Source organism: Podarcis erhardii (genome assembly GCF_964252035.2).
Source record: "Podarcis erhardii genome assembly, chromosome: 2".
Classification (NCBI taxonomy): domain Eukaryota; kingdom Metazoa; phylum Chordata; class Lepidosauria; order Squamata; family Lacertidae; genus Podarcis; species Podarcis erhardii.
Genome location: NC_138498.1, coordinates 107,376,340 through 107,390,023, shown reverse-complemented (window position 1 = coordinate 107,390,023; position 13,684 = coordinate 107,376,340). Strand labels below are relative to the sequence as shown.

The 13,684-nt window shown below is 47.9% G+C and overlaps 1 protein-coding gene across 2 annotated transcripts in view; it reads right to left on the bottom strand.

Annotated features, from left to right (window-relative positions):
- The window catches only part of CAMK1 (calcium/calmodulin dependent protein kinase I), a 44,016-nt gene extending 30,751 nt beyond the window's left edge, over window positions 1-13,265 (bottom strand). Inside the window, exons 1-3 of one of the 2 annotated variants that reach the window (XM_081853748.1) lie at window positions 13,106-13,265; window positions 10,169-10,211; window positions 2,161-2,331 (exon numbers count right to left, since the gene is read on the bottom strand). In XM_081853748.1, coding sequence (XP_081709874.1) covers window positions 2,161-2,246 — 86 coding nt within the window. In that variant the 5' untranslated portion in view covers window positions 2,247-2,331; window positions 10,169-10,211; window positions 13,106-13,265. The remainder of the gene's footprint in view (window positions 1-2,160; window positions 2,332-10,168; window positions 10,212-13,105) is intronic. The other variant, XM_081853747.1, reaches the window with a different exon arrangement.
- Between the last annotated feature and the right edge of the window lie 419 nt (window positions 13,266-13,684).

Genomic DNA, 13,684 nt, shown 5'->3' with positions numbered 1-13,684 from the left:
CTTATATCACAGCCATGTATGAAGAAAATATGGACACATATAAGGAAGTGGGGGACAGGGTGGGGAGAGCAAAAGGCTTTCACTTTGTTTCTCGCCCAACAGAAAAGTTCATTCATTTATTCTGCTGTTGCTCATGAAGACGCACAGATAGCTGAGTTGCTTTGCATCCAAGGGTACTGGAGAAAGGAGAGGCTGAAAATAGCTACCTAGTTAACAGAGAGCCCTCGCCACTTGCCAGACCTGAACCTTGAAAACCTTAAGGTAGTACCTGTGAGCATGTGCTACCTGAGGTAAAAACCCCTCCTTGCAAAAAAATAAAAAATAGGGTACTATTGACTGGCCACATACTTCAGCAGCAGCCCAGGTCTCCTGTCAATATTGACTGAGCCCTGTGCTAATATTTGAGGCCACAGGTTTCCAAAGCACATTTGCCACCTGTTGGCCCAGCCTTGGTACAAATTCAAGGTGGAGTGTGCCTAGCAGTTTAGGATGGGGCAGGGGAGAAGGTGCTTGCCACTAATGGAGCCTGGACCCTGCATCTCACCCTACACCTGTGAAATATACTCAGAGTCGCAAAGTGATTTCATGCTCTTTATTCAGCTCATAGTGGTGAGGAGGAATGAATGAAAGTCCCCTCAAAGTATCTGCTTTATATACATTATTTACACAGTGGGCTGCACATGATTGGCTAATTCTGGAATTCTACTGTAAGCCAATCAGGTTGTGGATTCACTTCAATCTGGAGCATGATTGGGTGGTTCCTGCCAACCAATCATACTGCTGCATTGTTCTAGGACCAATCAGACTGCTGCATTCTGAATCCTATTGTTCTAGGACCAATCAGACTGCTGCCTTTTGGATCCTATTTGACTCAGTACATAACAACCTGGCTCCTACATTTTAGACAGTCTCCTACTGGGGCATGAGAAGTTAAGAACCGAAGAGGAGCCCCTGCTGGTGTGGCACCCTGTTCTCAAGGCAGGAAGTCCCCAAACAGGAAATGAGCTATCAGCCTGCTTCCCCTGCTCAAGTGGAACACAAGGCAGAAATCAATAAGCAGCAGCAGCCTCATGGACTCTTAACACATTTTTCAAAAACTGATCAGATAAACAATACTAGGGTTATTATCTCTCATGGGTGTAGCACAAAATATAAGGAAGTGGTTGTGTTTAGATATCATTATAAGCCATGGTTTATCTCGACAAGAACGAGCCTAACACTCCCTGTTCTCTTCATGTGCTCTCTTTCTCATCCAGCATAGCCAAGAGAAGACGAATGGAGGCCTCTAATTTCAATTAACCGCAGTCACTGTTATGCTCGAACCCTAAACTGTGGCTAATCTTAACGATGGCTTGGTGAAACGAGACAGCTTCATAAGCTATTGCTTATGAAGTTGGCTGCTTTCAAACAAGCCATAGTTAAGGTTTGTTGCACAAGATGTGGTTAACAAAATTAAAAAAGCAGACGCAAAATATTCCAAGCCCCTTCTTGCAGCTGTTTCAGAGGAGAAGCATGAGGCCCCAGGGGAGGGTAAACTCACTCCCACCACAGTAAACCATGGCAACCAGTGTGACTCTGAAGCATTTTTTAATTCCTGTTTCATGTAGACAAGGTCAATTAGCTTAGGCTAACAGCCTTGGAATCTTGATGATAGAAAACAAGCTCTTAGAACATCAGCTGGCAGCATCTACTGCTAGGAGATTTTCAGAAGGTGTACAAGGGTCCTTCCAATTGTTTAGTAACAGAAAGAACAACAAAGGCACCCTTTTCCCGAAAATGAAGAAAACTAAAATGAAGAAAACAAGCTGCTATTTTGAACTTGGCTCAAGTTGGTGGGCCTTGAGGTTTTCATGAAAATAAAGTACTGTAAATCCCCTGCCTTAGAGGAGCAGCCCTCACCAAGATATCCCTAAGAACCACATGGCTGTGTGGTGTAGTGGTTAGGGCGCCAGACTAGGACCTGGAAGACCAAGGATCAAATCCCCACTCATCGCTGAAGATGGTGACCTTGGGACAGCCACTGCCTATCAACCTAACCTACCTCACAGGGTTGTCGTGGGGATTAAATGGGGGGGGGGGAGAACCACGAGCACCAATTTAAGCTTTCCTTGGTGAAAAAGGTGGGATGTAAATGCAATAAACAAACGAACAACGACTCACGTGCCCAGCACCTCCCGGAATTCATAGATCTCCCGGATATCTTCTGCTCGTTTCTTCCAACTGGGCTCCTCCTCTTCCAAGGGCATGGCTCTTATTGGGCTGAACCTCTGGGCTGCCCTATGCCCAGCTGTCCCAGAGCAGAGGGGCGGGCAGGTGGAGCAAACTCAGGGCCTAGAGAGGAAGAACAGGGATATTGGCATTAGAACAGGACTGCAAAGTAGTACAGTCATACCTCGGGTTGAAGACGCTTTGAGCTGAGCGCGTTCGAGTTGCACGGAGTGCGTTACTTCCGGGTTTCGCCACTTGCGCATGCGCAGACGCTCAAAATGACGTCACACGCATGCGCAGAAGCAGCGAAAAGGGACACGTGCGTACACAGACGCACCGTCGCTAGTTACGTTTACTTCTAGATACGAACAGGGCTCTGGAACGGATCCTGTTCGTATCTAGAGGTACCACTGTAGTAGCTACTACTATGCCATAAGAGCCACTATCCTGTAATATCACATACGAACTTTAACTACTGATGAAGCCCAGGACGGCGAAACAAGGCCAATATTCCAGAAATTCTTGTCGTAGACTCTGTGAAAGGATTCTGTGGAACTGCTACAACCTTTCATGTGGATTGTTTGGACCTTATGAACAGACAGGTGGAATAGACACCATTACATGGATGGACCTGATACGTGAACTGACTAGAGAAAGATCTGATCCACTGGGTCTTCTGCTTTGTTCGTTTGTTGAACTTTATGAGTTACTTCCATCGAAATATATGATTTGATACATGAATAGTATACCTTATTTATCTAAGAACACAGCCAGTTACGTCTCGTGTGTTTATTGAATCTTCCTGGAGCTAAGCACTACCTAGGAGGGGAGCAAACAGGGGCCAACCTGAGTGTTGCAGGAGTGTTACATATTCAGTTTGGTTCTGCACATCCCATGCATATGAAGGAAGAGAGTTCACCTGCCTCCCTCCGGCAGAAGGCTCTCACACTGTTCAGCTGCTCAGCATCAACAAAGCTGGGATCGGGAACCCAAGATGTGCGACACCACAGCCTTCCCCAGCCAGATGTTTCAGCCTACTGTTTTCCGTCAGCCCCAGGAACCATTGCTGGTGCTCAGGACTGATGCAGTCTAAAACATCTGGAGGTCACCAATTTGCAGGAAGGCTCTTATATCATCTTTGGTGAAGCAGCTCAGTTTAAAATTAACTGATTTACACAGGGATCTCAGAATTCAGATTACAGAGTCATCCCCCCCAAGGCTTAGCCCAAGGGTCTGCAATGTAGTGCCCTCCCTCTGGATGTCTCTGGACTCCAGTTCTCATCATCACTGACCATGGGCCTTGCTGGGTCTAGGGCTGATGGGAGTTGATAATCCAGCAACACCTTGAGAGAGGCACCATATTGGCTCCCCCTGGCAAAGTCTTTCAAGGAGGGGGCAGTGGGGTGGGGTGGGGTGCAGTGGCCAGACACAAGGGCTTCTTCTGCTTCAGCTCATCTCGCCCTCCCTCTTCCCAGTTCCTCTTCAGTTTTGTGCCCTTCAGCATATTGCTCAGGCTTTTAAGCCTGTTTGGTAACATTGCAGCTGTCGCCATGACAACAGCTGTAGCTCCTGCAACACCAAAAACACAGCTCCTTCCTCTGCCTCAACCTCCATCTCCCAAGGGGCCAGGCTTGCCCCTACTTTTGCACACTCATGCGCAACACACAAACACACACACCCTCAAAGCAGCCTTCTCCAACCTGATGCCCTCTAGATACGATTTGGAGTGCAACTTTTCCTCAGCCAACATCTAAGTTGGCAAAGGCTGACTTACGGCCTAGCCTTCGTGCTGCGACGTGAGTTACCGTGTTCAAACGAACTTTAAAGTGAGCAGCATTTGGAGGTTTCTGGAGAGGCTAAGCGGGAGGGTGTCCATTTCCCTTGAAAGATTTACTCTGGGCTCATCCACATTCCCACTTGCCCTGTGCCCTGAGCGGTTTTCTGCTTCCGCCCGCTCCTTTCCCACGGAAAACCCATCATTTAGTGCTAAATCGGAGCAAACGTCAATCCGGAGAAAACCCGAATTGCCATTTGCTCTGACTGAGTGCTAAAGAGTAGCTTTCTCTGAGGGAAAGCGGTGGGAGCGGAGGAGGAAGTGTGGACAAGGCCTCTGGTTTACTTCTGCTCCTTATGCCTGGTGCTGAAGACAAGGGCTGCCTCCAGAATATCAGTCTTTTCAAGGAGGGATTTCCATCGCATAGCAGGCACTTGGGTTTGCGCACTTGAAACGGACTAAAACGTTCCATGACTCTGGGAGCAATAAACTCACCTGTTAAAGATTGGCCTTTTTTGCTGTTAGGAAAGTGATGGGAAAGACATTAAAGGGAAGCTGCACAAGCAATTCAAGGTGAAAATGGCTCCCTGCAAACAAATCAGATCAATAAAGACTGGGCATTTTCTAATGTCTGCTTCGCACAAGCAAATCAGGATTAATGCTCAACAAACATGTTGCCTGGAGGAGCTCTAGGTTATCAGTCAAAACACAATAAAATCTACTGGGTTGCAGCCAACTGAGGCTGTGTACACACTAATACTTTAAAAGCACATTTAAGGTACAGTCTTTACCTCAGAGAATTCTGGGCACTGTCATTTACCCCTCACAGGGTTACAATTCCCAGCTGCCCTTAACAAACTACAGTGCCCATAATTCTTCGAGGGGAAAGAATGTGCTTTGAATGTGTTCTAAAAAATATAGTGGATAATACAGCCTACGTTGTACTCGGAGGAAACCTACTGAAATTAATGGACCTAAATTAGTCATACCCACTCATTCCCAAGCGCCTACTCAAAGTATGATTTAACGCTGGATGTGATCTACTGTTCGCAAACATTTTGAGAAGAGAATTACGTAATGCTGTTCCCTTCCTCCAGAGGAAAGCCACATTCACCCAAGTCATGTGAGGCCACCTGAAGTTCCTCTTGGCTCTGTTTTCTGAAGTGAAAACTGCTCTGCTCACTGTAGCAGACAGAAGCACATCGGGGAGAGGAAGTCAAATCTTATTTCTGTAGCATTCACCCAGTCAAATGGGGTTAGGAAGTTCATCCTCTTTTTTTTTTTTTTTTAAGAGAACATTTGTACCTCTGTTCTCTTCCCGGTTTAGGTCATATCTTCTCACCCTCCCTGGGAAAGTTGGCATGTTAGGGATGGAGAGGGAAGGTGATGCTACTTTATCCTTCTCCAATTGTCAGAGTATCTGAATATCCGTTGCTGAAAACAATAAGAGGGGAGGGGGCTCTTGTGCTCAGGTCTTGCTTGTTGGCTTGTTGGCTTCCCAGAGGCATCTCTGGGAAAGATGGGCCACTTGGCCTGATACCAGCGGGCCTGTTCTTGGGCTACCCTTGCCATATGATGAAGGGGTTGATGCGACTGGTAGTCCAAAACACCTATCTGGAAGGCACTAGGTTGGTGAAGGCTGTGCTATGTTATCTTTCCATGAGGGGGGCAGAAAGGTTTGTTAAAAGCACAGGGAAGCATTCAAAACATGCAGTTCTGAACTGGTACAGTGGAACCTCGGTTTTCAAGTGTCTCAGAAGCCAAACATTTCAGTTTTCGAATGTCAAAAACCTGGAAGTACAGTGGTATCTCGGGTTAAGAACTTAATTCGTTCTGGAGGTCTGTTCTTAACCTGAAACTGTTCTTAACCTGAGACACCACTTTAGCTAATGGGGCCTCCCACTGCCGCTGTGCAATTTCTGTTCTCATCCTGAAGCAAAGTTCTTAACCTGAGGTACTATTTCTGGGTTAGTGAAGTCTGTAACCTGAAGCATCTGTAACCCAAGGTACCACTGTAATTGCTTCTGTTTTCAAACGCACCTCGGAAATCGAACGGCTTCCGAGGCATGTTTCTCAATTTTCTCAACTGAATTTTCTGACCACCCATTGTGCCTCAGTTGTCGAACGTTTCGGAAGTCAAACGGTCTTCCAGAATGGATTACATTCGACAACTGAGGTTCCACCGTACCTCAGGGGGTCTGAACCATGAGTTTTTCTTTAATATGCTGTCTGGTTCTGGGTGGACAACACAGGTGTTAAAGAGGCAAGAGGCCCCGAGGCAGCTCACGACATAAATGAAAACAGATATAACTAAGAATATATACAAGAAATATGAATACTAGGAAGCAGCTGAATAAGTATTTAAAAGCACTGAGAACACTTATAACTTAAGAAAAATAAAAGTGTGGATACCTGAAGACCCTGCCACAACAGACAATTAGTGGCCAAAAGGACTGTCAGAACAAGGGGGCAGGGAGAGTATTTTCCTGCCAGCAAAAGGAAAGCAGAGAGAGAGGGCCAGGCTATCCTGTCATAGAAGGGCATTGCACAATCGGAAAGCAGTTGCCAAGAAGGCCCTCTCTTGTGTCCAAACAGGGTGTAACTGTCACCATGGCCAGAGCAGACATCTCCAGGAACAGGCGGAGCTGGCGCACTAGTTTTAAATGTGCCCACATGCTCCTGGTAGTTGGTGAAACTGATATAACTGCCTGCGAACTTCAAGGATTGGAGTCACTGCCTTTCCACACTACCTACAATCAGGTCAGCTGTTCATTGATGGAGCTGCATCCACTATGTTCATTGATGGAAGTGCTGAGGAATTCAAACAAACAAACAAACAAACAACAAAACCAGTGAAATTTTGAAATCGATTGTTAAAAGCAGTGCAGTTTTTGAAAGGTTCAGTCTGCCATCTTGGGACAAAATGGTATCCAAATCCAGACCAAAAAAACTGCTCCTTGATCTCAGGAACCACCATGGAAAATTTGATTAATATACCCTTTGTTATTTGAAAATTTAACAAATGGGGGGTGGGGGGGGCAGAGAGAGAGAAAGAAAAGCAGAAGATAAATAAATGAATAAATGAGAGAAAGAAAAATAATATATGAACAACAAAAAACCATCAGCTCACATTAAGCATGCAATAACTAAGTGCGGTCATCCTTAGTTAAACATATAGGTTAATATAAATAGGTATCCACATGAAACTGATGCGTACAAGAAATATGTTCAAATGTAGCCACAATATCTTAAGAGGTGTGCAAATGCACAGACAAACAACTTTCCAAAATATATTGTTATGAGTTTTTGAGTGCTGGACACCCTAAATTCCTGGATTCAGTAAATGTTAGAATTTAATCAATGCTTGGAGTGTTAAAACTGGATGCCAGGCACAGGATTTAGCAAGTATTACAATATAAGCCAGGACAGCTTCCCATGGCAGGAAATTGCCTGGGAGACGAGCCATTAAGAAGAACAAAGGAAAGGTAAGGAGCCATTCGGAAAGCCAAAGCAGAGTTCAAAAGCAGAGTTTCAGAACTGGCTGTGAGGTGGCTTAGGGGGGAAAGGTTACAGTCTGCAAAAGCCAGCAAGCTGCCAAGAACCACAGCTGGTGTCTTTCTGAATCCAAGGCTACCACTAGGGGAGAAGCAAGACTCTCTTGGAGTGTCAATGCTGGGAGGCCCTGCGTTGTAGCATCAGGTTGCATCATATCATAAAGACACCACAGACGCCACACTGTGCCTCGTTCCCAAAAAGGGACCCTGAGTAAGTATGCCCAAAATCCCGGGAATCCACACCACTCAGAGATAGGGGTGACGTGCAACAATGTAGTAGACAAGGCTACCAATGGCTACTAGCCATGATGTCTATGTGCTACCTGCTATAAAAGGTAAAAGTAACCATTAGGTCCAGTGGTGGACGACTCTGGGGTTGTGTGCTCATCTTGCTCTATAGGCCGAGGGAGCCGACGTTTGTCCGCAGACAGTTTTTCCAGGTCATGTGGCCAGCATTACTAAGCCACTTCTGGCAAACCAGAGCAGCACATGGAAACACCATTTACCTTCCCGCCAGAGTGGTACCTATTTATCTACTTGCACTTTGACGTGCTTTCAAACTGCTAGGTAGGCAGGAGCAGGGACCGAGCAACGGGAGCTCACCCCGCTGTGGGGATTCCAACAGCCGACCTTCTGATCGGCAAGCCCTAGGCTCTGTGGTTTGGACCACAGCGCCACCTGCCATGTTGGAGGCAATATGCCTCTGAATAACAAAGATGGGGTTTACAAGTGGGGAGAATGTTGTTGCACGCCTCTCCTGCTCGGGGGCTTCACAAGGGCACCTAGTTGTCCACTGTGACAGCAGAATGTTGAGCTAGATGGGACATTGGTCTGATCCAGCTCTTTTCCAGCCAGATCCAGACCCACACCAATGATGTCCAAACTCTAGAGGGACACTCTGCCCTCTAATAACAGGGATGCGGGACTTTTTGCCACATGTTCTTGTTGGACTGCAACTCCCAACCAGGTCTAGCTAGCATGGTCAATAGTCAGGGGTGATTTTAGTGAGTCGTTCCTCATCTCTTCATCATATAGCCAGGCTTCTCCCACCTGGGCAGAAATATTTGCTTCACGGCTATCCTTAAAAACGGCAACATTAACAGCTCATTTTACATCAGCCTGCATTTAGATGAATTGACACATGATGCCACCGAATGACACTTCCTCCTACCAGGAGAAACGGCAGCACTATGCCCCAGGCAACCTAAGTGCGGAATCATCCAGCTGAGATAGCTAAGTGCCAAAATGCAACTCTGAACCGCAAGCCAAGTGCAGCACCTACAGAGCTTAACATGGAAGGTGTTCGTGAGTCAGTGTTGTATAATTGCAGATTCCTCTTCACAAAACTGCCTGGAGTTGAAGCCTACACCCGTGGTCAGCATATTTATTATTATTATTATTATTATTAGTCCCATGTTGACTTGAGCAAGTGCTGAAGGACCAACATACTGGTTCCACTCCCATTGCACAGTAGAAATGTCTCAGTCTCTCCCAACGTGTGCTTGTGTCCATGTGCAAAAAGTCTGGGGGAAATGGATTTGTTGTACTAGGGTGAAAGAGTGGTTTAAAAGGGAAAGGGAAAGGGACCCCTGACCATTAGGTCCAGTCGTGACCGACTTTGGGGTTGCGGCGCTTATCTCACTTTACTGGCTGAGGGAGCCGGCGTACAGCTTCCGGGTCATGTGGCCAACATGACTAAGCCGCTTCTGGCGAACCAGAGCAGCGCACGGAAACACCGTTTACCTTCCCGCCGGAGCGGTACCTATTTACCTACTTGCACTTTGACGTGTTTTCGAACTGCTAGGTGGGCAGGAGCAGGGAACGAGCAGCGGGAGCTCACCCCGTCACGGGGATTCGAACCGCCAACCTTCTGATCGGCAAGTCCTAGACTCTGTGGTTTAACCCACAGCGCCACCCACGTCCCTAAAAGAGTGGTTTACTTCGCTTTAATTGCACAAATCTACGTTTTGGCTTGAATCCCTCCTGCAAAACAGAGACAGAGACAGCTTGAAGGCAGCCTGCATAGGATGCAGGCAAATCCAGGATGCTCTCATAGGGTGAGGGATATGTAATGTGTTAAATCACCTGGTCCTGCCAAGCCAAGGCACAGGCGAAGGCAAGAGAGTTCTCTCCTTCTGTGTGATAGTTAATTACAACTGCTTTGCACATCTCTTGGCATTCACATAAGAGAGAGCAGTTGAGGTGCATAAGAAGGGGAGAACCCTGTAACTCTCTGGATCAAACCTGTGTGTGTGTGTGTGTGTGTGTGTGTGTGTGTGAGAGAGAGAGAGAGAGAGAGAGAGAGAGAGAGCGCTTTTCAATTTTGCTGTTGATCACTCCTGGGAGGAAGAGGTTAAGGAGAAAACAGTACACATGCCCAAGGAATGCAAAGAGACACCACTGGGTCAGAGATCTTGCTGCAGGGGGCCGGAGGGGACAAACTGGGATCTCAGGCTGCCAGTTGACCAACGCTACCTTTAACCAAGAGTATTGCAGCACTTTAAAGACTAACAAGCTTTATTATGGTATAAACGACCGTGGAGTAAAGTCCGCTTCATCAGGCTTTACATTAGGTAAAGTAAGAAAGACAAGGCAAGCCAGACAACTTCTTTTCCCCCCAGCCAGAACTCACCGGAACTCAGTTCTGGCACATCTCAGGTGGTGAGAGGTTGTCACTATAAGAGAACGAGAGAGGAGTTCGTGGTGAGTTCCAGCACCTCTTTTTCTAGCTAAACAGCACTGCAGGCAACTAAAGACAGCTTTGCATATGAAGAACTGGCAGGTGGGCAGCGACATCTGATGGAAAAGGTGCCAGTCTTGAAGGTGTCACAGGACTCTGTGTTTGGCTTTGCTCCAACAGACTAACACGGCTGCTGCCTGCCTGGAAATTCATACCCTACAAGCTGCTACAAGGTTAAGAGACAAGGACCTGGCTTCTCTGAATGGCAGCCGCTCTGTAAGGTCTCAGGCGGAACCCTACTGCCTGACATTTTAAAAAAAGAAAGAAACTGGAGTTGCAGGGGATTGAAGAACGCAAGGACTTTAACATGGAACTACAGACTCAGCTTCCCTTGTAATAATAATAATAATAATAATTTATTTATACCCCGCCCATCTGGCTGAGTTTCCCCAGCCACTCTGGGCGGTGTTGTAGCTACTCTACTGCACCCCCATCCCAGGGATGTGAAACCTGTGGCCCACCAGATGATGTTGCACTTCCATGAGCCACAGTAAACATGGACAACGGGGTGAAAACGGAGTTGCAGTTCAACAACGTCTTAGGCTTCCCATCAGATCCCCCTGTATTTTCAGACCAAGCCACGGGGGAAGGCCAGAGACGTCAATAAACTCTCCATCGAAAGCTTTGTATCTGGTAAATGGAGCATTGCATACGCAGAAGAGGCAGGCAGGAAGAGATTCAGCGCTACCCCAAGGCAAATGCCATCATCGCAGGGATGTAAACAGACAGGCGCACACCCCTCTACAGAACAAGGCATAGGGGTCATTACACAGATACACACAGAGTGATAATGCAATATTCTAGACCAACACACCCCTCGCGTGCCCCATTTGCATTTGCCCACCAACTGCAGCATTCGTGCTAATTGTTTGCAGCAGAAATTGCTGACAGCATGTTCCCCTTTAGGGGTAGGAGTGTGGTGGATAGGGGTGACTGCAGGGAAATACAATGCAAAAGTGCTGTTTGCCTGTATCCGGAGGAAGCAGAAAGGGAGGCTGCTGCAGTGGCTAACAGGCTGCCCATGAATGGAAGCACCGAGTGGAATGGAGCAACTGGAAATCTGCCTGATTCTTATTATTTTTTAATCACGCTGGATGAATCATCTGTGCTGGTATTAAAAAAAACTCAGGTACGCAATTATTATTTCCCCCCCAGAAAAGGAAGGTGAGAGGAGTTTTTTAAATGGTATATGGTGGGGGAGTGTGTGTGTGTGTGTGTGTGTAAGGAGAAAACACGACATCAGCACAGTCCAATCAGTGCCCATGATGAGTGTGCAATTACAGCAGATTATCCATAATAATGCTACAAAGTGGAAGAATCCTGTTTTCACCAAACACCCAAAGTAGTGTGATTTGAATTTTGAGGAAATGAATAAAAAAAGAAGCAATACTTGGTTGGAAAAGGCTGGCTTGCCCAAAGAGACTAAATGGGCTCCCCTCCCTTATTATTGGTAGTTTTTATATATTCATTTTAAAAATTTCCACTTTCTCAGCTCTCCCTTTTACAACAAGTGTCGCCCCCCCCACTTGTTCCACAACACCGTTCCACAACAGGTATTAAAAGGATATATATATATATATATATATATATATATATATATATATATATATAATGTATGTATGTCCATATGCATGGGTTAGAGCTTTGCAAAGGTAGAGCGTTAAAGAATCATTTGGAAAGATCCTAAATTCAACCATATGAGGACAACCGCTACATGGAAACAGGCACCAACAGAAACAAATACGTTCAACAAGTAGGCAAAGAGACAGCCACACGGGTAGCTTCACATATGCACTTGTACCTTCACATGGAAGAACTACAATAGACCTACCGATAGAGACAGGTTCATGCCTACAAAACAATTGCATAACATCATAGACAGATGCAGGCAGGTGACAGTGATAACCACACGCTTAGCATCATCATGGCTTGACACATGTACATTTGCTTGGAGATAAGCGCACATCAATGCACAGGGAAGAGCAAGATCTATGCCCATTTGTTCACTCAGACATGCATCATTTATCTTTTTTCTCTGTACAGACAGAGAGCCAGGGCAGAGGCCGGCATATTTGGCAACGTGTCTCTCCTCCCCAGGTGCAGAGAGGCAAAGAAAGACATGTGCCACTTTTTATGCAGCGGTTCCAGACATGGCATCCCGCTCCAAGGCATGCACAGTGCGCAAGTATGTGCATGGGTCAGATACAATCGCACACAGGCAGAAGTGCAGAGCGTTGCGCAGACAATGGCCGCAGCGACTCAGGCACACCTGTGCACCTATTCATACGGGTTCGAGCCATTCATACACCCTCTCCACGCACCGGACACACATTCGCACAGGCGATTATGCAGATCCCTTCTGGAAAAAGAGAGAGAGAGAGAGGAAGGATTGCACAACGCTGATCCTGCTATGCATGTTTACACTCCTCCCCCTCGGGCCAGCATGCCGAGGACTGGGAGCCTCAAGCAGGTGCAGAGAAACGGCCAAGTGCCGAGATGATGTGCTGCGGAGTGAGCGGCAGGCAAGGCACACGCGCAACGCCAGGAAGGAAAAGGAGAAGTAAATCGCACGGGCAAATGCAGGCAGCCAAGGCTCACACAGAGCAGATCTGACGGGGTGCAGGTCGAGATCCACGCCGACCTCCCTACCCGCCCCCGGGCGAGCATGCATGCTCAGCAGCGGTAGAGGGGCGCGGGCGCAGCAGGCAGAGAAAGGCGCACGGCTGCAGCCAGGGAGACAGACAACGCCGCCGCCGCCGCCAGCCACCCATTCATCCGTCTCCAATCTGTCCCCGGCCGGCGCAGTCCCGAGACGCCCTCCTTACTTACATGGAGGGACCTGCGGTGGCGGTTCCGCCGGGGCTGTCCCGCTTCGCGAGCTGAGTGCGCGGCAGCGGCTCCCTCGGGTCCTCCGCGCCCCGCCGCCGCCGCCGCCAGCCGAGATGGGGGAAAGGCGTCCGTCGTCGCGCCCCTCTCCGCCTTCTCCTCCCCTGCTCTGTGCGCGCTCGCCCTCCAACCGCCGGCGATGTCACCGCGAGAGGGCGGAGCTGGAGCCCGCACGAAGCCAATCCGAGGCTCGGGAGGCGGGAGCTGCCTGGCGACGGGATTAAACCGAAGTGAAACGGGGCTGGATGGGGGAGAAGGCAGCGCCGCCGCTCCATTCATAAATACGCAGCGCAAGAGCGCAAGAGCACGCACGCTCACACACCGCGGCGCTCTGGGCTACCTGATTTAGGGATGGTACAGGCAGGGCCTCGGAGAGGAATTTTATCGCGGGGGGGGGGTGTGTTAAAAAGTTGGGGGGGGTGTCCCCTTCTCCAGGAGTCATTTAGTTTTTATCTGCTACGGTTTGTAAAACCATGAGCTGCAGCCCCTAAGGTCAATATTAGGGTACTATGGAAGACGAGG